At 34.5% G+C, this 24,395-nt stretch overlaps 1 protein-coding gene across 1 annotated transcript in view; it reads left to right on the forward strand.

Annotated features, from left to right (window-relative positions):
- Positions 1-22,431, forward strand: part of AGL (amylo-alpha-1, 6-glucosidase, 4-alpha-glucanotransferase) — a 29,448-nt gene extending 7,017 nt beyond the window's left edge. Inside the window, exons 6-33 of the mRNA XM_026037853.1 lie at positions 7-118; positions 521-641; positions 825-927; positions 1,017-1,114; positions 1,682-1,821; positions 3,550-3,737; positions 4,529-4,652; positions 5,221-5,384; positions 5,916-6,017; positions 6,252-6,404; positions 6,482-6,632; positions 7,802-7,926; positions 8,022-8,134; positions 8,285-8,419; positions 8,878-9,008; positions 9,652-9,788; positions 10,350-10,483; positions 11,411-11,586; positions 13,118-13,220; positions 13,758-13,983; positions 14,456-14,567; positions 14,927-15,062; positions 15,937-16,049; positions 17,110-17,321; positions 17,832-17,929; positions 18,446-18,533; positions 18,624-18,757; positions 19,833-22,431. Of these exons, the coding sequence (XP_025893638.1) occupies positions 7-118; positions 521-641; positions 825-927; positions 1,017-1,114; positions 1,682-1,821; positions 3,550-3,737; positions 4,529-4,652; positions 5,221-5,384; positions 5,916-6,017; positions 6,252-6,404; positions 6,482-6,632; positions 7,802-7,926; positions 8,022-8,134; positions 8,285-8,419; positions 8,878-9,008; positions 9,652-9,788; positions 10,350-10,483; positions 11,411-11,586; positions 13,118-13,220; positions 13,758-13,983; positions 14,456-14,567; positions 14,927-15,062; positions 15,937-16,049; positions 17,110-17,321; positions 17,832-17,929; positions 18,446-18,533; positions 18,624-18,757; positions 19,833-19,950 (3,747 nt within the window). The 3' untranslated portion in view covers positions 19,951-22,431. The remainder of the gene's footprint in view (positions 1-6; positions 119-520; positions 642-824; positions 928-1,016; positions 1,115-1,681; positions 1,822-3,549; positions 3,738-4,528; positions 4,653-5,220; positions 5,385-5,915; positions 6,018-6,251; positions 6,405-6,481; positions 6,633-7,801; positions 7,927-8,021; positions 8,135-8,284; positions 8,420-8,877; positions 9,009-9,651; positions 9,789-10,349; positions 10,484-11,410; positions 11,587-13,117; positions 13,221-13,757; positions 13,984-14,455; positions 14,568-14,926; positions 15,063-15,936; positions 16,050-17,109; positions 17,322-17,831; positions 17,930-18,445; positions 18,534-18,623; positions 18,758-19,832) is intronic.
- The last annotated feature ends 1,964 nt before the right edge of the window (positions 22,432-24,395 follow it).

Raw genomic sequence — 24,395 nt, forward strand, 5'->3', positions numbered from 1 at the left:
TTACAGTGTATCCGTAAAATTATCTGGGAAGATATATATCCAAAAATTAGGCTGTGGGAATTTTTCCAAGTGGATGTTAACAAAGCAGTTCAGCAGTTTAAAACCCTTCTAACTCAAGGTAAACTAAATTGCCACATATAATTTTTTATAGTGATATATAATGGTTCTTGAATTCTAGCATATATAAAAGCTAGAAAACAAAAAACACCAATATTTGTTATGTGAGGAAATCTATCTACTGTGCCAAGTTAAATGTATGTAGATGCCATGAGAGCTTTGAAGGCTTTTCTTGGAAAAAAAAAGAATTTAATAGAAAGGAATATATTTTTTTTTCCTCAGATCCAGTATGATAGTTGAGGACAGTTTTTTTTCTGAACAGCCATTTCTGAGATCTAAGTTTCTTTTCTTTTACAAGCTTCTAAAATGCTTGTCTTTTTTATGCCAGAATAACAAATGTAGTTTGTCTTTTAAAGGTATTTTATATTTTTATTTAATGATTAATTTTAAAATTTGTCCTCAGGCAAAATGAGCACTAAATCTGATCCACATCAGCATCTTAAAATAATTCAGGATCCTAATTATAAGCGACTTGGCTGTACTGTAGATATGGATATAGCACTGGCAACTTTCATCCCACACAGGTATTTATTGTATTATTGGTTCCAAGTTAAACATAGAAATGAAATTAAATTTGCAGAATGAAACAAGATAAAATTATATTGAGAAACATGCAAAATTTTCCTAACGTTTTAATTTGTGTATTTATTATGAAGTATTTTAAAATGAGTTTTTCTAATTGTTCTCTGTAATTTCCACCTTCCAAGCAACGGACCAGCTGCAATAGAAGAGTGTTGTAACTGGTTTCGCAAGAGAATTGAAGAACTGAATGCTGAACAATACAGACAAATTAATCACCATCAAGAGCAGGTCTTATAATTGATGTGTTTTAATGCTGACTTGTTTTAAATTGTGAATAAATTAACTTTTTTAATAATGCATGACTGATTTATTTCTAGGCTATCAACTGCCTTGTGGGTACTGTCGTTTATGAACGAATGGCTGGTCATGGTCCTAAACTGGGTCCTGTTACTAGAAAATACCCTTTAGTTACCAGGTATTATAACTTTTGTTAATTGAAAACTGTTAAATCCTATAGAAGGAAAGTAATTTCAAAGCTCATTAGAAGTAAAAATTCATAGGAGAAAAATCATACAAGTGCATGTTTCCTCTCATGTTCAATGGTCATGTAATGTATGAATTGAAGATTTACACAGTGATAATAACTGATCAAGATGTGGATTCGGAGAGCATGATACATTACTCAGGGCACATTAAAGCCCTGCATATTGCCTTGCTCTTGTGGGTGGAGGAGGGAAGGAACTAGGAAAGCCTACACCTTTCGTTTTTTGTGTACCTGGTGATGCTTGTGTGTCTGAGGGGTTGGGATTTTATTTTTATACAATCAGCTCACACTGAGATAGTGAAAACAACTGTCCTTCCTCCTTTGAGACATGTTGCAAAATAGAAAATTGCCCATCATTTGTAGTCTAGCAGCTGCTTTTTGTTTTATCTAAAAGTCAATTTATAGCAGATGCTCTTTAATTTCAAAGGCAGTGAATTGCAGTTAAGGTTATCTTGTATCTGTTTGGTTTGATTTGCTTTTTGCTTGTGTATTCCATAGATATTTTACTTACCCATTCAAAGAGCTGACTGTGGAGGAAGAGGAAACTATGATACATCAGCCAGATAAGGCTTGTTATTTCATGGCCCATAATGGCTGGGTAATGGGAGATGATCCTCTTAAAAACTTTGCTGAACCAGGTTTGTAAAGAAACTTCAAATTTTAAAAAAAAATACGCTATTTTAAGCAGAAAACTAATGTAGTGGTAAGATGGATAGTATGCTGCATCAGTGAGCAAGAGCTGGCTCCTGAAAGATGCAGCAAGTGCTGCAGGTGAAGGCAGTTGAGCGGGGGCCACATCAAGTGATGTAGGGATGGGATAGGGAGGAGCAGGGGAGAGGAAGGGGTGAAAGAATAGATCTTGTTAGCTAACTGTTGAGGTGCACAACTGAGTGCAGTCTCACAGCTTGACTGTGTAGGTAGAATAGTGTTGGTCGTTGCACTGGCATTGCAAAATTGCTTGTAGTAATACTTTAAAGACAAAGCTATGTAGATAAATTTCTAAAGTGTTCTTAAATAGTACTTACACGTTTGAAGGTTTTGAGTGTATGCTTTTTTTAATGTTTAAACACTGGGTTTTGAAGAGTGCAAGCAAATACTTTCTGTGGGTTTTAAGGATAGGAAGAGAGGTTATAGGATRCCTCAAAGTACCTTTTGAAATAATTTATTTCTCTGTGGAGTTCAGATTGCCCTGGATTGCTGTAATTTTCTATTCTTTTGTAGTCTATATTCTACATTAGAACAGATCCTGCTCACAAAGAGAAAGTTTGCTAATGATTGAACTGAAATCTTGATGCTGTTAAAGAGAAAATCACTTGAAAGCTTACTAATTGATAACATTACTCCAAGTATTCCTCCCTAAAGGGAGAATTCCAAGTTGGTCATATATATATGTCAGGTCTGTCAGTAGGGGCATCTTAAGCATGTAATTCATAAGACTTGTCAATGCAAGAATAACTAAGAAAATGAATCCAAATTAAATATGGGGACTGCTTGTGATGGTAAGATAGGATATGAGTTTACCATGCATTAAAATGTTGCACTCCAGTTTGCTTTGGACACAGTTTTGTAAGAGTGAGGCTGGCGAGTGGGAGTGTTCATTTGCTTGCAACCTGAATGAACCACAGCCAAATTTAATTCTAATTAGAAGCATCCATCCAAGACTTATGTTGAGTCTGCCCCAGAAAATAAAATACACAACCTTTAAATTTGTTTTTTTAGTATTTATTGCATCCAAAAAAAAAAGCAGAATCTATAGTAAAACTAAAACAGATAAAAGATGAAAATTTCCATATGCAACAACCATTTAAGGGACTTCATTTAAGTAGTGTAGATGCTTAAGTACTTTGGAAATATGTCTTACCTCAGCAGAAACTACCGTTAGCAGCAGTTTGAAATTGTGGCTGTGGCATGCTTTTATTTATAAACTTTATTTAACTATGATACAGGTTATAGTAGCACAAATACCTTTTAAATCTGATCATTAGTTAAAACCACCTGAAATAGAGAATTTGAGGCTGGTTGTTTGCTGTTTTATAAAGTACTAACTATGAAAAATTTCTAAAGTGGAGTTGTAGTACCATGGTTTGAATACGTGGAATCTTTTTTGTGTTCTCAGATACAGAGGTATTTGAAAAATTAATTCAGAAAGAAAAATTATTTCAGTTCAACTACAGATCTTAAGTATTTCTTGGAGTCTGAATTTATGCATCAGTGTAGGAGATAGAGATTTGAATATGAAATGGTGGTTGTTAGAATTTTTTTAATTTTCCACAACACTTTCCTACTGTTCAGAAGTAGAAAGTAAAGTATCACATTTTCATTTTCATGTATGATGCATTCTATAGTTTAATTATGTTCCCTTACAGGCTCTAATGTTTAYCTGAGGAGGGAGCTTATTTGTTGGGGAGACAGTGTGAAACTGCGTTATGGTGAAAAACCAGAAGATTGTCCTTACCTCTGGGCACATATGAAAAAGTACACTGAAATTACTGCTAAGCATTTCCATGGTGTTCGTCTTGACAACTGTCACTCAACACCTATTCATGTAGCTGAGGTACGCAAGATTAAGCATGCTTATGATAAACCAGCTTCTGACTATGAAATAAGTCCTGCACTGCACTTAAAATGCATCTGTTTTATCCAACCTCTGTTCTTACACTTCGAGTCAAATTTTTGGTTTTGTAGTTGCCTTAGTCTTTTGAGAATTTCCTAGAATAGTCAATCTGTAAATAACTTACAAAACATAAATGGTTTATCAATGTTGCCTCTCTTCATTCTTTAATGCACTACGTATATTAAAGTTCATTTGTTTTGCTTAACATTAATATTAATGATTGCACATGTACAAGCTTACAGTGGACAACTTCCATTAAAAATATGTTATGATCTATAGGAGATGCTAGCAACAGCCAGATCAGTCAGACCTAATCTTTATGTGATAGCTGAACTCTTCACGGGCAGTGAGTACATTGACAATATCTTTGTCAACCGCCTGGGAATTACCAGCTTGATTAGAGGTACAATAAGCAATTGAAAGTTGCATAGGGTTACGTATGATTGGAGTTTTTAACATGAAATTAACATTGGTATGCTTTTTTCTTACGTATTTATTATCTTTGCTTATGCAACTATCTTACCTCTTTTGTGTTTTTTAACGCTTTCTCTCTTATTCTAATTCTTGATTTTTGCTCATATTTGTGTATCATCTTTTTTTCTTGAATTTTGGCTTTCTGTTTCTTTGCATGGTATTTTCCCATTCTCCAATCCTTGCCTAGCTTTGAAACTTTTCATTTTCTGTGTCTGCCTTTCCTCTTTCTGTGGCTTTTTTGGCTGTACTTTTTGCAGTACATGCTGGACACAGCTAGAAAATTGCGAGCTGATTTGTATGTAGTGGCTGAGCTGTTCACGGGAAGTGAGGAGCTGGACAATATCTTTGTGAATAGTCTGGGCATTGCCTCCTTAATAAGAGGTAGGCTTGCTGTGTATATAGTTTTCTTTCCTACCAGAAGTTATAGATGATATGCTCTGTACGGAGAAAAGGTTCTTCCTAGTTATGTTCCTTGATTGCATGCGTTAYGAAATTAATAGGTACAGTTTTTGTATTGTGACTCTTTTGTTCCTCATCAACAAAGTACAGTATTAGCTGAAGTTTGAGAGGAGACAGCTTGCGTTAGTTTGGAGAAGGTTAAACATTTTACTCTACCAAGAGAAAGAAGTTTGAGCACACCTTTGTAAGTGCTATGTCATGTGTCCTGCTAATGAATTTTGTTGCATGAATTTCTTAAAGCCTGTTAGAAACATGTTTCAGATTTGTCTGCCTTTTTTCCCCCATCTATTTCTACATTAATACAATTATAGCAGATGGCATACTTGCAGATTGTGCATCCACATTAGAGAATAAAATTAACACCTTCAGCTCCCCCTTCCTTTCCTAGCAAACACACCAACATAAAAATTTAAAATGCTGTGTTATTACATCTGTGCATGCTCTCCTCTGTGGTAGTTATTCTCATGCAAACACAGAATTTTTTCTTCAGAGGCCATGACTGCTTATAACAGCCATGAAGAGGGGAGATTAGTTTATCGTTTTGGAGGTGAACCGGTTGGCTCTTTTGTTCAGCCACGTTTGAGACCTCTGATGCCAGCTATTGCTCATGCACTGTTCATGGATATCACGCATGATAATGAGTGTCCAATTCAGGTGAGCACTTCAGTTTAAGCGTTACTTTTAATCCTTTCCGAACTGATATTTTTGAACCATGAGAGGGCTTCATATAGTCTAGATTTGAAGTGGTATTTAAGTAAAAAGTACATCATAATTTGAGATTTTCATGCAGGGACTAACATTCTGCAACAATTCTAGCTGATTTTAATGTTTTTTTAAGTAGAATAATGTAAAGGTCTTGATAAGAAAGAGCTGCTTTGATTCTTTCATTCCAGCTGTAAGTGGTTCTCTCTGCCTGTTTATCTGTTCTCCTTGACTCTTGTTCTGCAGGAGAAAATGGGAGAGAAAATAGTGGAAATTAGAGTGCTTGCTTTTGAGTCTTGCTCTTACGTTGTTATATATAAATATATCTGTAGTATTTCTTCAGTATCAGGATTGAGAAAATGGTAATTGTCTGGTAATCAGTTCCTCTTTTAAATTTAGTGCATCTTCTATATGCATACTTGTATTTGGGGAGAGAGTGAATTACATGTTGATTAATTTTGCACTTATTTTTTGTTAACCTAGCATCGTTCTGCATATGATGCTCTTCCTAGTGCAATGATTGTTTCCATGGCGTGCTGTGCTACAGGAAGCACTAAAGGCTATGATGAATTAGTGCCACACCAGGTCTGTAATTATAATTAATTTCAAATTTAAAAAAGGCAAACTTAAGTCTTGTCCTAGGAGGGCTGTTTGTGTGTGTGTGTATTTAAATTTTGTTTATTTTGGTTTCTAAGCAGTTGCCTAGCCATCCTTACTTTGAATTGTCTAATTTTACATGAAACTTGAATTGATGGTGTTTTTGGAGCCTCTCAATGATTTTAGTGGGTCATATACATTTAAACATAAATTTCTTTACAGATTTCTGTAGTATCTGAAGAGAGGTTTTATTCCAAGTGGAATCCATCAGCACACCTGAGTTCTGGCGAAGTTAATTTTGAAACAGGAATTTTGGCAGGAAGGTTGGCTATAAACAGGCTGCATCAGGAGCTGGGGGCTAAAGGCTTTAATCAGGCAAGTGAGAATTGCACTGTATTTTCTCAGTATTTAGTTTGTAAGTTAGCACAGCTGTCATGGTTTGTCCTTTCTAGGTGTATGTGGATCAAGTTGATGAAGATATAGTGGCTGTGACAAGACATTGTCCTAACACGCACCAGTCTGTTGTGGCTGTGAGTCGGACTGCTTTCAGAGATCCTAAAACTTCCTTCTACAGTAAAGAAGTACCTGAAATGTGTATCCCAGGTAATCAGATTTATGCTTAAGAAATTGCAGGTGTATAAGAAATTCAATTTATTCCAGCTGCATACTTTTCTTGTGTTGATTTTGTATGTTAAAATGATCATTGTGTGAAATATCTTTAGATATAACAAGATGTGTATCAGAAGTATATAAAGAAAAGAATAATAGACTTAAACCCTTTAGGCTTTTTAAGGGTCCTTATATTCTGAATACACTTCCTGTTCTGCGTTCCCTATGAAAATATACTGTTGATTACTTTTCTTGCAGTATACTGCTAAGAACTAAATTCCAGAAAACAATTAATTTTCAGGGGAAGCAGGATGAAATTCAATTACGTTTGTAAAATGTTACACCAAAAAAGGCAAACTCATGGTGTCTGAGTATCCTTACCCTTCAGCTTTTTCATATGCAATATTTTTGAGTTTTAAAGCACAGCTTAATGAGGAACAGCATCATTAGTACGGTGAAAAAATCTGTATAAAATATAAGCATATGATATATAAAAATATATATTATACTTTATAGGAAGTATTAATTCAGTATGCAATATTACAATAATGTGTAGTAGCAATGTATAGCAACATTTACATCTTATCTAGTAATATTTTTGAAGAGAAATTTTCTGTGATTTTTAGCATACCTAGTTTTGTGTGTGTGCCACATGCATTTTTATTTTAAAGTCAGTCATGCTGACACGCACTTTAGAACATACACAAATGGCTGTAAGATTTGTATCTTAGTTTGTATATTATCAAAAGGATAGAGAAAATTAGGGTGTTTATATATGGACAGAATTGCTTGAAAATAAAACATCTATATATGCATTTTGGAAGCCTTTCTAATACAGAGTCTACTAAAAGGTGATAGAGAAGCTAAGAGCGCTAACGATGAGTAAACGACTTGTCTTCAATCTATGATTAATTTCTGAAGTGATTTATTTCAAAAGAACAAGATTCCAGTTTTAAATGTTGTGAACGTATAATGAATATCTATGGCTGGCTTATAGCATCTCTGYGTATATTTTGTCTCATTTGCTTGTTAAGTTGGGCAACTGGGAATTCTATTTTCTGTCCTTTGGGGTTTTTTGCTTCATGTTGAAGCTTTCGTGTTGAAAGAATCAATTTMTATGTGAAGTATCTTAACTAAAATATGATTTGTTTAACTTTTTACAGGAAAAATTGAAGAAGTCGTATTTGAGGCTAGAGTTGTTGAAAGATACGTTAATCCYTACAAAAAAGATGAACATTTTATAAATGGATTGCCCAATTTCACAGTGGAACTCAGAGAACATATCCAGGTAATTAGATTTCTCCTTCCATGCTCCAATGTGGTATGTTGTCGCTTATGATCTTTCATATAAATTTCAATTGTAAATATGTTTTCTTTTCTAAGATTAAAGACAGTAAAATTATAAAGCAAGCTGGAACTGCCATAAAAGGGCCGAATGAATATGTCCAAGAAATAGAATTTGAAAACTTAACCCCAGGAAGTGTAATAGTGTTCAGGTATGTTACATTAATTGCAAATGGCTGTTCTGGTTAAAATAGAGCAATAGGATTTTGTGTTTTAAAGACATTGAAAAGAGCAGTAGGATTTCTCGTTTGGGAAGTTATTGGAAGGACTAGATTTCTATAAGTCATGCATTTGTGTTTCAGAGTTAGTCTTGACCCAAAGGCACAAGAGGCTGTTGGTGTACTCCGCAATCATCTGATCCAGTTCAGTCCTCATTTTAAATCTGGAAGTCTTCCTGATGATCAGTCAGCACCAATATTAGCAACTCTGTTTTCTTCGTAAGTGTTCCTTAAGTTTCTGAAATAGAATCATGAATATACACAATGTAGCGACAGTAGAAGTGAAGAGCAGTATGTAAATTTAGAGTATTTCCATTACTACAGATATGGGTTGTTGGAATGTAAATAACATTTGTATATGTAATATTAAGAGGTTAATAGAAGATTCTCAGGCTCTGTTCAGGTTCTGTTTATTTAAGTAGATTTACCAAGAATAGGGTCTTTTGTCAGTGTTGGGGTATGTTTGTTAGCAATCGATTCTTCATCTCTTAAGTATGTAGTACTGCATACTCAAACTTCTGAGCAGAATCATTTAGAAGTGTGAGAAAGATTTTTATATTTCCAAGACTTAAATGGTAAGTTGTTTAATTATTTTAACTAAAATAGGAAACTAAATTTGTTAGGGAAATTCTTTTTCTGTTAGTATTGTTTTGTTTTATTTTACCCCTTTTTTCCAGTATTGCATCTAAGCTAACTCTGGCTGACCTAAATCAAGTGCTATATAGATGCGAGGCAGAAGAACAAGAAGATGGTGGTGGTTGTTACAACATTCCAAACTGGTCACCGCTCAAGTATGCAGGTCTCCAAGGTAGTAATTGCAAGATGCTTAGCATGCTTTTTTCTTTTCTATATTTTTGTTTTCTTCCTTCCTGTTAAGGAAAAAAGATTCTCAGTCTCAGCCCTTACTGTTGAGACTAAAAGTCTCAACCTTTAGTACTGTTTTATGGCTTGTACTGTTCCCTTCCCTTGGGATTTAAAAAAAAAAAAATTGTTTCTGCTTAGCCATGCTCATAATTGTTGTACCCTAAAGAATGAAACTGAGGCAGCATATTAAAACAGCCTTTTTTTGCAATAGTCAGGACTACAAAATAAGTATCAATATATCCATCTTAACAGCCGTGTTCTTGTACTTTTTTAAAATCTACCAATGAAAACCACCTTATTTAAACCTTATGTACTACCAGATTTCAGAAGAGTTCTTTATGAAAACTATGAATTTCATTATGCTATTTAATCCACAATGGGACGTTTTGGTTGACTGTCTTACCATTTTCTCAGAGGACATGTGATTCTGTGATTCTAAGTGAGTTGAATCTAACTGTCTGCAGCTCAAGAGAAATAATATAATTAAATCAATTTAATGCTGCTATTACTTTAGCTGTTTACTTTGAAAATAGCAACTGCTTTTGATAATTGCATGTCCTGTAATAGGGTTGGATTTGTATCCTCAGGGTTAATGTCAGTGATGGCAGACATTAGACCAAAGAATGATTTGGGTCATCCATTTTGTGATAATTTAAGATCTGGAGACTGGATGATTGACTATGTCAGCAATCGTTTGATTTCGCGTGCAGGAGCCTGTGCAGAAGTGAGTAAAAAATGTTTGGTAATTTTAAGGTTTTAAAAATACTTCCTTTTTCCTTTTCTGTTTCTGCTGTGTTCTTAAATGTTCCAAGCTAACTGTAGTATTATGTAATATATGCACACATACTTTGTCATCTATGTAGTGTATCTGAATGGCTTGAATCTTTCTTAGCAGTGACTTTATAGACGGTTGTCCTCTTCCTTTAAACAATACCAGAATGGAAAGAGAAATATTTCTCAAATGTCCAACACTTGCTAGAGACACAAAAACAATGAAGCTCCAGATTCTGCAGTCCCAGACCAGATCTGCAAGTGATTTCTCTAGCAGCTGTACATAATTTAGTCTTGTGATAATTCTTTTAATCCTTTGGTTTCTGTCTTCAATCCTGTCATTTTTTATCAATCCAAAATCTGTTTGTCACACTTGGTTTGTAATGAGTTTTGCAGTTGCAACTTTACTGGGTTGTATAATTTGGATATGTAAACTGTAATTAAATGAAATGGATCCTCAGTGCATTTGGTTTTGAATCCTGGTGATGTTAACATTTACATTTTACTTTAATAGGTTGGTGAGTGGTTGCAGGCCATGTTTGTCTACTTGAAGAGAATTCCACGTTACCTTATCCCCTGTTACTTTGATGCCATATTAGTGGGTGCATACACTACGCTTTTGGATGTAGCATGGCATCAGATGTCCAGGTAGATAACTGTATTCATCACATTCTCTATTTTATCTGTTGGAGAATGTTTTTAAAATATTTTTGTTAACATATTGCCCAATGGAAAACAATAACATCTGTAGTAAAAAAAAAAATCAGATACAGCTTCTAATGAGAGTGGTTTAGAAGAGTGATTGCTCTGTCTCATGTGGGTTTGAATTTATAACGACTGCTGGCCGTGCACAATAGGAGGGTGAAACCTTCAGCCAGCTTTAATTTGCTGGGTTTAGCAGATGCTCTTCAATCTTGAAGCCTTATTACKGTTTTATGATTTCTTCCCTCTTCAGGGACTTAGAGGTTTGCAAGTGCTAATGCTCTCTTAAAGTCTGGTGGCTCAGGGGAAATATCAGCTTGTACTTGACTCAGCTGCTGCGTTGAACACTTGTTTACACAGCTAAATATCCTTCATTAACTGAGCACTTTGCTTAGCAAGACCATTTTTTCATCTTCAATGCCCATTTCTGCTCTGTTTCTTAAAGAGAATAGAGATTGCTTTAAAGAAGGTTTTATTCTAGTTCTGAACTTTATAAACAAACTAGCATTATTTTAAAAAATAGACATGTCATACTGAGCAAAAAGTCTGGTAGGGCTGCAATATTGTGTGGAAATTAGTCTGTTTTGCGTGGCAGAAAAACTGTGTAGACATCAAAGTTGATTAATTTCCTTATTCTTTTCTAGTAAAGTATTGAAGATCACTAGCATTAGTAACTTAAATTTTAGGCATAACTTTAGGCAGACATTTCTGAAAAGAATTCAGGAGAGACTTGCAAATTGGAGTCGACATTCAAAATGAATTAATACATAATATTCATATTAACCAATTCTATTATTGCATTCTTATAAAATGTATAGAAGTACCATGTTGCTGAATGCAATGTTATTTTAATACAATTACATTGAATTACAGCTTTGTGCAGAATGGATCAACGTTTGTTAAACACCTTTCACTGGGTTCAATCCAGATGTGTGGGATAGGAAGATACCCTTGCCTGCCAGTTCTCTCGCCTTCCTTGCCTGATGTTCCCTATAGGCTGAATGCGATTACAAATGAGAAGGAACAATGTTGTGTTTCCTTGGCAGCTGGTAAGTGAGGTCATAAAATATATAAATAAGTCTCACAAAAATAATAAATTACAAAATAGTTTAACTGTTTTCAATAACTATTAAACATGTCCATTATGCCTGGATCCTAACCACTTTATGTAAAATGTAGGTAGCAGTACTCTTATGTGGAGAGTGTGTATATGAGTGTGTGTGTGTATAAATMTATATATATAGCCTATGTGGAGATCCATGTTCTCCATGTTCTGAATGATTTAGCCGATGACTTAGTTTTTCTCCCAAAATAGATTTTCCTTCATCACTTTGAATGAGTTTAAAAATTGAATTCTAAGGGTATGTAGCTGAAATTATAAGTTTTCAGAAAAATGTAGGAATTGATACTAGACCAGAATATCCTCTGAGCTTCAAAAAGGGTCAACAGTGGTACATAAAGCATGAAGAATGTAAAAGCAGGGTCAGCAGACAGTGATTATGCTTCTAAATGTCCTGCCAGTATCTGGCAGTCTCTCAAATGGGGACTTGCCTATGCCAAAACTATTCTGTATTTACTGTCTTAGAATGTGTGCGTGTGTGGTTTCCCATACAAACACCTCGCCACAGGAGCTGGCCCACTCGTTTTCTGAAACCCCGGACACTTTTGGCATCCACAGATTATAGGAACTTTGCCTCACAGTGCCCTTCAATTTTCTTTTGGCTCTCTGCCTTTCTCTCATGGAGTTTTATTGTCTGTCCTTTCTCTTTAGTTGCATTCTGTTTGCCTATTTTGCTGTTGCCCGGAAGCTTAGAATGAGCATTGTTCCCTTAAGTGCAGATTTGAACTAAACTAAAGGATTTGAATTTAATAGTCCTGTTACTTGCTAGTTTTCTCTGAGATTTTTAACTCTTACGTAGATTGCTGTTCTGGGAATACTTTAGGCAGATTAGTAGGTAACATGTTACAGTTTTGTTCTAGCAAGCATGCACAGCAGGCTTTAACTACTGCATGGATTTTTTTTCTTTTTTGGATTGACTTGAGTAAATTCAGGAGAAAAATGCTGTAGCATTTACTATGCTTTTACAGTCAGAATCATTCTAACAATTACAAGTTATAATGTTTCTTTTAAAATGTAGTTCTTGAAAGCTCATGGGAAATGAGAACCATGATGCACTCTGTAGTAGCTGAGAACATTGTTGAAATTAACTGTGCAGTTAAAGCCATTCTGTGCTCTKGAAGTGGCATAGCTCTAGAATGTAAGTTGTTGCCGAAAACCTGTAACATGTCTTGTCTTAGTTGTAGTCTTTTTTATTATTAGAGGGATGACATTTGGTTAATATATTTTAATCAAAAAATAATTCCACTTGATTATTTTGAAATCTTATATAATTGTTCTAAATATGTAGAGTTTTATTTAATTTCTTAAAAATATTATCTATAAATTAGTTATATATGGACTTGGATTACTTTTATTATTGTTTAACTTCTCTGTTTGGTTTGCAGCTACAAATGAGTTTGGAGAATTTGGCCATACTAATAAATGAGTTGGACAGTGACATTGCTAACATTCTTTTTTAGGCTTACCTCACTTTTCTTCTGGAATTTTTCGCTCTTGGGGAAGGGATACCTTTATTGCACTGAGAGGTCTAATGTTAATTACTGGACGTTATCTAGAAGCAAGGTGAGACTGACTGTCCCCTAGTTCTTACTGTTCTCCGAAATCATTCTGCAGATGTTAATGTAGTTAGGAGAAGAGCATGCCCATAACACTACTGCTTGTCCTTGCACAAAGTGGTGTTCTTAGTATGTACTGTTTAAGTGTTTAATCTGATAAGTGAGCAAAGAAAATGAGCCAATTGTCTTAACTTGATAGTTCTATTAATCTTTTAATTTGGATGGAGTTCTCCACAAGATATAAAGATAAAAAGAATTGATTTATATCTACATGGCAGTTTATGAAAAAGCAAGTCTTCTCCATACTAGTAAATGTTGCACTTTTCTAAAACGAACTGATTTAAATGTATTAACATTGCAGGTGTTGGAGTGGTTAAAGATAACTTTTTACTGCAAATATAGTTCATGCTAAGCAATATATTTGTAACTTTAAACATCCTTGACTTGCCCTGATATTAAAGTATACTTATACTTCATACTTATTTGGAACAGTTATGACCTTGTAACTAATTTAAGGCTGTGTATTTTTTGCCTTTTCTTCTAGAAACATAATTTTAGCATTTGGTGAGACTTTAAGACATGGTCTTATTCCCAATCTTCTTGGTCAGGGAACACATGCCAGATTCAACTGTCGTGATGCTGTATGGTGGTGGCTTCAGTGTATCCAAGATTATTGTAAAATTGCTCCAAATGGATTAGACATTCTCAAGTGTCCTGTTTCTAGGATGTATCCAAGAGATGACTCTTCTCCTCAGCCTGCAGGCACTGTGGTAAAGATTAATTAAAATTTAAAAAGCCTTTAACACAGCTATACATTTTTAGTAGAAGGATGTAATGTTTATAGCAACAAGAACCTGTTGCTATGTGCTATTCAAGGTTGAAGGGTGTTTATAGAATAAGAATTTTGTATTTTCTCCTTGAGGTCTCATTGTTATCTGCATTACATTTTTAGTCAAGTGAGAATTGGGTTGGGGAGGCTAAGGATGAAGAAAGAAAAATACTGTTGGCTTTTCTAAAACTTTGTTTTACTTTATCTTGAGAAAAATGTATACRTTACAAATTCACACAAAGCATATCCCATTGCAGTAGATAGAGGTGATAACTGAATACTAGATGCTTTTCTTTTGAAGTAGCATAAAATACAACTTAAGAATTTATTACTGTTTGCACATTTGATAGAGTCTTTCTGTTTATTTTTCACTTTGCCTTTCTTATATCTCCCATATCATGCAATCAATCTAGGATCAGCCACTTTATGAAGTAATACAGGAAGCAATGCAACGACATATGGAAGGCATAAATTTCCGAGAAAGGAACGCTGGTCCACAGATAGATCAAAACATGAGAGATGAAGGTAACGAATATGCAGAACACTGGATATGGATTTGAGAAGATGAAGATTTTATTTATTTTGTTTTCTATCTTGTCTTGAAAAAAATTGCTTCTTGAATGCTACTTAAGCGGTATGACTGTAAATATGCTTAATATCCATTGTTTACTTTCAGCAGTTGCTTATAAGCTGTAGAATAAATGATCTCTAAATTCAGCTTTTTGAATGTACTTTTTGAATGAATTTTAGAGGCCTGTCTTGGATATTTTGGCATAGGGAATTCTTTAGTTAGGAGATTTGGGTAGGTTTGCATGGGAGTTTTGGGGAGTTCTGTTTGTTTTCTTTAATACATGGATTTTACATGCGATATTCTTTCTCGGCAGGTTTTAATGTAGTTGCAGGTGTTGACCATGAAACTGGCTTTGTCTTTGGAGGAAACCGGTTCAATTGTGGCACCTGGATGGATAAAATGGGAGAGAGTGATAGAGCTCGTAACAAAGGAATACCTGCTACTCCAAGGTACAAAATCCACATGTTTTTTAATGAAATTCTGCAGAGCTATTTTGCCCCCATTAACACGTTAGAGCTGTTTTCTCAGATTGTGCTGAATAGTTTTGCAATTCATTAACTGTATGTCTTTCTTCATTTGAAGAGAAACGTGTTGAAAAAATCTTCTCAGTTCTTCACATAGACTTAGCTCTGTATGTAGAATCAGCTTTCAAATTCAAGTGAAGCATAACTTTAAAAATGCATATTTGCAGTACCACATTACTATGAAATTGCTATAKATTAACAAGAAATGACTTAAGATTTTATAGCAGATGTCTATTGATAACTGTTTAGTCTGAATATTTTCTATTTRGAATTCAAAAATACCTACAATATCTACTTAAGATTAAAGTGATTACACATTTTTAAAATAATTTTTTTACTAAATGCCAGCAAATTGCTGCCCTTACTGTCTTGAACGTGATCGTCAGTTTCAAATCAACTACTAGTTGAGAGTGAGAACCAAAAAGAAAATGCATTGTTGGAATGTTGAACATTTCAATTGGGAACCAAGAGTGATCATTGGACCTGCCCTAATGAGGCTAAGCTTCAGTGATACTGGAGAAATATAAGGATAGTTTAACATGTCTCTTTAGTGTTCTGTTTGAAAATTATGCTCTCACACAGTGGAAAATGCTGGAAAAGACAAGGGAATCCATGTGCTAAGTACTTAATGGACCTGCTATGAAGTTTGCAAACAGCTTTTTTAATCAGTTTAAGGTGTAGGCAATAATAACTAATGGGAAAAATGCAATTTCTAAATTCACTGGCAACTGGGGAAAATAAATATACAACTTATATAACATCCTAAAATAATTTCTGGGCTTTTTTGTGATTATTCTAGAGATGGCTCTGCTGTGGAAATTGTTGGTCTTTGCAAGTCAACTGTTCGCTGGTTGCAAGATTTATTTAAGAAGAATGTGTTTCCATATGATGGAGTTACCATAAGAAGACATGGTAAAGAGGCAGATCTCATAACTCTTTAAACAGAGTATTAAAATAAGTGAAATGGTGAAATATTGGCTGTGTAACATCAGAGATGATCATCAAACCACTTAGATTTACAAGAGGAGAATAACTTCAGGGAAAATCTTATTTTATAAAATTGAGGTGTTAGACTAGATGAACTTGAGATCCTGCCCAGCTTCAATTGTTCTGTGATTAAAATCTTTCATTAGAAAAAGAGAATTTTCATAGCCATATTCTTGCATTTGCTACCTATGCTTTATTCCATATTGAGTTCTGTGTTCACAAAATAATTTGGGAACCCAAATACCACTTCTCAAGTCAATGTCAGTGATAGGATTACACTTACAGTGCAGGAATGAATATACAACTGAAGCCATTTTACTGTTTAGTAAAGATAATGTTGAGAAACAATTTTTACTCAGTTTCTATTTGCTATCTCATTTAAATATATGCATTTAATATGTATTAATGTTTATACATTTAATATATTTATATAAATATAAAATACATACTAACTCTTAGTGTTTCTTTTTTTTCTTTTCCTACCACTTAAATTTTGGTAGTATGGTTTAATTTGTGACTTGCTGAGGGAAAAACAAGTAATACTCTCATCTACTTAATGCAAAACTAAYGCTTTTTTCAAAGTCATGGCTAATCTAAGATCTATGCACAGCTTATTGGAGAGGATATCTCTAGCAGAATTTCACTAATGAAAATATTCTAAGAAATGTAGATGAATTCAAAACAAAATTTAGGTGAATTGAAAATCTTTTTTTGCTAATGGTGTTGGTAATTTAAATTACCAATAGTAGTTGTAAGATAATACATTTCAAAAAATTTCACATTCCAAGCTATTTGTTTCTTTTAAGTGTACAATTTTGCTGTTTATCTGCTTTCCTGTCAACTTATAAATAATAACTTTTGGTAATGCATTAGCTAAAATAGTAGAACATGGCTTGAGTGCAACCTTGGTGCTGTCAGAGGTATCACAGCTACTGCTGTGGCTATTTCCAAATATAAAACTTGTTTGCAATGTATTGTATTGCAGGAAAGAAGGAGACTATCACGTATGATGAGTGGAACAGAAAAATTCAAGGACATTTCGAAAGGTTGTTCTTTGTCTCTGAGAACCCAGCAGATCCAAATGAGAAGCATCCAAATCTTGTCCACAAACGTGGGATTTATAAAGACAGCTATGGAGCTTCAAGTCCATGGTGCGATTACCAACTCAGGCCAAATTTTACAATAGCAATGGTTGTGGTAAGTGATGCTTTCTGTATTGATCCTTCTTCGAACATTTGCTAAAACACAGCCTCTGATAGAGCCTGCCTGTGTATGACTGAAGTCTTAYGGGTGACTAGGATAAGTGTGCAGGGTTTGTAATGTATTCTGAGGTTTGGTTTGTTGTTTGGGTTCTCCCCTGTCCCAGAGTAGAGTAGTTTAAAAATAAAAATAAATAAAAACAATCGTGGAGTATTTTGGAGTGGTTGGATRTGTTTTCTTCTCTCTCCTTTTTATGGGTCTTCTTTAAAAGATTAAATATACTTAGCAAAGATGATGAATCATGAAAAAAAATTCACACAGTGACTATCTGCTGGCTTGTGTGTGCTCCAAAGGCAATAGRAAATTTATAAATGAATTTTGACTTGGAAATGCAATTGTTATGCTTTTTGTGGGTAGGGTTGTCTTTTGGGGTTTTGGGTTTTTTGTATAAGCAGTTTTATGTTTGCCCATGCAGTGTTTACTGATAAATCTCAATTAATTTATTAGGCCCCTGAGCTGTTCACACCTCAGAAAGCTTGGAAGGCTCTGCAAATAGCAGAAGAAAAGCTGCTTGGTCCATTAGGCATGAAAACTTTAGACCCTGAGTAAGTATAGTAGATACAAGAACCATGTATTAATCACACAACCAGATGACAGAAATTATCTAATGACTGGTGGCAGTTTGATTTTGTGATAAATAATTCAGGACTGTTGTAGAAGYTTGGTGTTCTAAAAGTTCATTCAGTTCTACTTATATAGACATTGATGGGTATTCTTAGATACCACATAGCAGGCATTTGATATTATAACTTGGTATTATAAAAGATTTTGAATTTTAGTTTGATACATACTCATATATATGAAATTGTATACATGATTACAGTTTGAACAAAAGGAATAAGACAGAATTATGAGTACAGGTCATGCCAGGATGTTAACTATTTTCCATCAGTTTATTACTGTATTTGAAAGTGTGTTTTCATATAAAATAGAAAACTTGATTGTGCATGCAGTAACCCTCAAAAAAGTAAATGCCGTAATTAGAGCAAATATTTGATTCATTTCTGCTTTCAGATATTTGTGTAATTAGTCTTAAAAATGTCTTATTTTCTTTCTTGCAGTGATATGGTTTACTGTGGAATATACGATAATGCTCTTGACAATGACAACTACAATGTAGCCAGAGGGTTTAATTACCACCAAGGACCTGTAAGAGTCCGTTTCTTCCATCTTAGAAAAAAAATGTTGCTTTTTCAAAGGGGCAGCTATAATAACCATTTCTTATCATTCTTTGCTTAGGAATGGGTGTGGCCTATTGGATACTTTCTTCGTGCCAAACTCTACTTCTCAAAGTTGATTGGTCCAGAGATCTATGCAAAAACTGTACTTCTGATTAAAAATGTTCTTTCTCGCCACTATGTTCATCTTGAAAGGTAGGACACTAAGATGTATTTGAAGCATTCTTTCAAGTCCAATTCAGCGTTCATCCAGTAAGCTACTTTTATTTTTAAAAGTACAAATTTTTATACGCATAGCATCTGTTTTCTACCTACAGAGCTCACTGCTGTGTTGACTGTTGCATATCTCACACTTACAAGCACTGCTAAGATCTAATGCTTTTTAGATTTTGAGTTAGTAATGTTTATCCTTGTGAAAACTACAGAAAATATTTAGAAGCCTAATTTCTTACCAAAAATGATTTTCAGAAAGTGTTATATTTTTGAAATATTTTAACTATTAAAATATTTCTAACTATTAAAACAACCTACAAAACAGGGAAAAGACTAGTAGTGACAGGTTAAAACTGATAGGTAAGTCTATATAAAATGTTGTTAGAATTTTATGTGTTATAAATGAGCAAATTAGTAGGACAGATCCAGAATCTTAATAGTTAATTATTCTAACAAGACAGAGGAGCTTATTATATTAAGGTTTGTAAGGTTGTCTTTATTCTTTTGCATTTTGATTTTTCTTTTTTAAGATGATTTTTTTTCTSTTTGCCTTCTATTATATTTCTATGACAAAACAAAGATATTCTTGGCACCTTTTCCATATACTCTGTTTTACAATTACTGAACTCAGCACTTCAGATTAGAAGTTCATGCATGCGTTTGTGCATACCTATATGAGTACTTTTAGCACTACTGCCAAGTTTCACATGGTTGAAATACCAGTTATCACAGAAATCATAGCTTTGCAGCCAGAAGAACTCATCTCAGTAGAAAACAGGAATTACATTCCAGTTGCAAAAAGTGTAGCACAAGCTTCTATGTTAATAGTATCAGAGTCCACTTTGAGGGAGAAGTATCCACAGAAATAACTACAATTTCCAGCTGCTGAAAAAAGTAGAACTCAGCTGTTGGAATCCATACTGGGTCTGTAGGGGGAAAAAGGTCTTATATTTGCAGTGTTCAGCTTCCTATTGAGATCTTCCTCTGAAAGGTTTTGTAATAAAATGTTCTTTTAATTTTGRTATGCAATCTAACAGTAATATTTTTCTTTAATCAGATCGTCCTGGAAGGGACTTCCGGAGCTGACGAATGAAAATGGCCAGTATTGTCCTTTTAGCTGTGAGAGTCAGGCCTGGTCAATTGCTGTTATCCTTGAAGTCCTATATGACTTGTAAAAGCTGCTTTTGGTTGCTTTGAAACTTACACAGTTTTCTYTGTATGGGACATAAATGAACTCTTGGATCACACTGCAATGGAAGTATCCTGTTCTGCACAATCACTGAAGTTGTGTACTAAGTTGTGTACTAAGTTTTAAAGGTGCTGAATGCCAACAGCTCCTTGCATTAGACCTGAGCATTTTTGGTGGGGCTTGTGTTTTTTGAAAAGCTGGCCATAACAATAAAAAGCTGCAGCGCACACTTCATGCAGGAACTTTTAGAAAAGAGAATTTTAGGAATATGTAAAAGCTTACTTTGAGTTGCTTTGGTTTTTAGAGTTTCCAAATTAAAATCTTACRTGTAACAAGCAGGATGTTTGTTTTCTAGCCTAAAAATATGAAAAACAGGTCTTTCAAACTAGCAATGGTGGTGATTTTTTTCCTTTGTCTCCTCAAAAGTAAAGCAATATTTTGCACACATGCTTAAAGTGAATGGACTAACCTGTAACTGTTTTCAATATGCTTTGTGCTATAACATCGTGGACTGATGAGGGCAAAATGTTTGTTGCTAAACTGTATTGGGAGAGGTAACCATAAAAAAGTTTTAAGAATACAGTATTAAATTACCYTTACCAAGTTATATATAAAATTTTCAATAACTTTAAATTACTCTGGGAGTTATAACCATTGAGCAATTATAGGGTAATATCCCATATTCATCCATTTATAAATTTATTTAAATGTTGTGGACCATGCAATCAAAGTATTTCTTCACTTAATTTTGTTTTTTATGATGAGAGTATCAGAAGGAACATGTCCATGTGCATATAGTATGCAGCCTATATATTACAGGAGGTCAGAGGTCCAGAAGCCAATATTCTTAGCTTAACTTCTATTAATTTATCAAAGGCATATGATCACCTCAGCCCTTTATCCACAGCAAAATCCTGACTCTCTTGAAGCAGGAGGAAATAATTCTCTCTAACTTCAGTGGGAAAAGGAATTCTTTTACATCCACAGTGAAGAGATAAGGTTTGTAGGCATTCTGAACTTAGATGCCAAAAGTGCTTGTAGTTCTGCGGGAATGGCATTCAGGTAAAATACTTATGTTCTTTTAGTATTTGGATACATAAATGTCCGGATCTGATTGCAATTCRTTGTTCCCAAACTGAAAGGTAGTTGGTGGGAGTGCATTTGTAATTCCAAAGCTCTATCCATTTGAATCTACTATCTTAGAGCAATAAATAAGGAAGAAAAGAAGGTTGAAAAATAACTTTGAGTATTGTGTTAAGGTGGGGTAGGAGAAGGTGGCAAAACTGGTAATTCATTTCTTAATGTTAAACTGCATATGCTGAAAACAAAAACCTGACCTATGTGTTACTGGTTTGCTATAATTACAAGCTATGTACATTTTATTACATTTTTTAAAAATTATTTTACCCTCTTTAAAGTGCAATACAAGAGTGCTACCTTATTCAGGGAAATGTGTTTTGGATACATTTAAGGACAAGTCAATAGAATGAAGATAGAACTGTAAGAAGTGGCCACGCATAATTTATTTGAAGGATTAATGGTGAGCTTAAGTGTCTGAACTCTCTTGTTAAAGTGTTCAACACCTGAAAGTTACAGTTAACAGTGCATATTTCACCTCAGATTTTGAGCTGCTATAATAGATGGCTTGGGAAATTTGCTTTCTTATTTGACAGAATGGAACAGATATACCATTTGATCAAGAACTTAACCTAAATGTCATCATCAGGTTGTGGGGTATTTGTAATGCTTTTTGTGCATTAAAATAAATGCTCTGAATCTTTCCAAATTTTTGATCTTGAGGTTTATGTCCCACTATATCACAGTTATTGACTGTTTTCTTAAATATTTCTAGTTTCCTTTTTCAAGGTACATTTTATTGCTAATATGATTTAGAAATTGGGAAGAATATGGTAGAAGAAAATTGTGCTTATATTTAAAAATTACTTTAAAAATGGAGCCAAAGAACTGTAACTATTGAAATATTTTCCCTAGATGTCCACTTATATGCACTGGCAGTAGTACCTACATTATTGAAAAATATCTGGGGCAAACTATTAAAATCTCCCTGCTTTATCATGGATAATTTTTGACACTGTGTAGTTGATGCAGAGTATATATTTGCCATTGCTAGTTTATTTTTCTACCTTAACATTTAAAAAAAGATCATATGTGTTTATACAAATTCAAGTTACCAATTTTTTAAACATCAGTATGCCTGTGTTGCTTCTATGCTGATTAGCTACACTGCATTTATAATGGATGAATGCTTGGTTGACTGTAGTAATGAAGGTAAGATTCAAGGTTCAGCTATTGCAGAGTTTTTCTTTACCACAAACCTGTTCAATACTTTTAGTCAAGCTTTACAATTTTGAAACAGAAAGGGAGGAAAGCAGTGTTGAGATTTAACATTTTTCAGAGCTGATACTCCTCTAGTATCATATATCCTAGAAAGATTACTGCCTTTTGAAATTTTGATCCTGAACTGTRTTTTCATTTAGTACTATAATTTATATTGCTCAAAATACTACAGTAACAGTTATTAGTAAAATATTTTTGTAAGCAAACTAAAGAATAAGAAAAGTGGCTCCACTATGTACAACTGTTTCTTGATATATTTTTGGGTCTCAGTTGAAATAGGTAAACTTTTTATTCAGTAAATTCAGATACCACTAACTTGAGAATGTGAGTAAAATAATGTATCATTCTAGCACTGCATGTTGAAATGTAAAAGGGAAAGATTTGCATATTTTAATTTTACATGTTTAGCACGCAACTACTGATTTTTTGGAAACAGGTCATTTCTGAACTGCACAAAATAAAATTATTTTATTCAATAAAAGCTAACTTTTTTTGCATTGTAGCTTAAAGAAAAGCCAAATGATACRTAAAGGATTGTGCTAATTTGCAGTTTTATACATGTTAGAGCCGTCTGGGAACTCCTTGGGTCAACTCCTAACAGGTATTGCCAACAGTAATGAGCTCTTAAACATGCCACAGAATTGTGAGTTACAAAATAACTTTTTTTGTAGTTCTAATTTTAAATCATAGTGTTAATAATCCCCAAGGAAGGCAGCAGTCCTAACAAATGCCACAAACTTAAGTAACTTTCGGCATGTAATTTCAAGGGGGGTATGATAAGGAAGGTATRATATACCTTCCTCACCATCTCTTAATTCCAGCTCCACCTATGGCATTTGAGTACTAARTAATGAAGTTGCATGCTACCCTTTGTCAAAGCAGAAATGGACACACATTGCATTYAACCCCTGGCTATATTACTACTTCCTGCTCTTTACCACGACCACCCCTGTGTTATCCACATCTTGGGCCCTGCAGGAAAGGCTCTTGGGAGAAAGGATTTGGGTGTTTCAGAACTCTTTTTTTTAACCTGTGCAGTTTGTGACTGCATTACAGTTTACAGCTGGCAGATGAGAAACGGGTAGATTGTGCTGGCCCCAAAGGAAAGRCATTTTGAGCAGAAATGTTTCATAGATGCCCTTGTTGCTTGTGAGACAATAAAACTTAAATTGGCCTGTGAAATTGATCAGAAACCTATTGCTTATTTGACAAACTGTTCAGATAGCAGAACCTTTGTAGACTTTAGCTTTATATAATGAATATTATATAGATAGATACAGATACAAAGGGTGTTTTAGAGGTAAGCTTTGTTGTTGGCATTCTTTGCAGTTTACTGCTTTGAACTACAGAGAATGGCTTTTTCGGCACTGTTTCCTAAAAATAAAGCTTCATTCCAGAGATGGTTCTGTGATATATTAGTACATCTTTATTAGAACTGCTCTTCATATACTTAAGTCTTCTATTGTAGTGCTTTAGGAAACTCATTCTCGTTAACCTAGTATGAGTTATTTTTATTTGATATTTGATGTCCTAGTATGTGATATAGATCACCTGTAGCAGAAGTGTTTAAATAACTGCTCAGGAAAATGTMATTTCCAAGCTGGTAAGGAGCTGCTAGTGGAGAACTACTGCCTGCATGAAGGCCCCTTTTGCCAGGAAAGGTGACTGAGAAGCAGCAGATGAACTGTGGTAACTAGGCCCAATTTCCACTGAAAACTCCCATTCAGGTTGAAAGTATCAATTTGGGAAAGTCTTAATGGGAAAATTTCAAGCCCTTGTATGAGTCACTATGAGTGATCAGGAGAGGCGCTGCATGGCTCTGCTGGCCAGGCCAGAGGGGATGAGGCATGTCCAGCGCCTCATCCTGGAGCGGGAGCAGCTGCTGTGCGGTGAGTGAAGGACCTGGTACAGTAACAAGGAAGTGGCTGTTGAGCAGCAACAACTGCCCTGTGCAGCATGGTGTTGTAATGCCTTGCCAGCTGGTGTGCCTTTTGTGGTGGCTGTGCTTCAAATCTGTGAGGAAACAGGTGAAGCTTGTCTGCAACCATTTGTTCTTAATGTGCCTTTAAAGTG

The sequence above is a fragment of the Nothoprocta perdicaria genome, unplaced genomic scaffold (genome assembly GCF_003342845.1).
Source record: "Nothoprocta perdicaria isolate Ctin4 unplaced genomic scaffold, notPer1 scaffold_20, whole genome shotgun sequence".
In the NCBI taxonomy this organism is placed as follows: domain Eukaryota; kingdom Metazoa; phylum Chordata; class Aves; order Tinamiformes; family Tinamidae; genus Nothoprocta; species Nothoprocta perdicaria.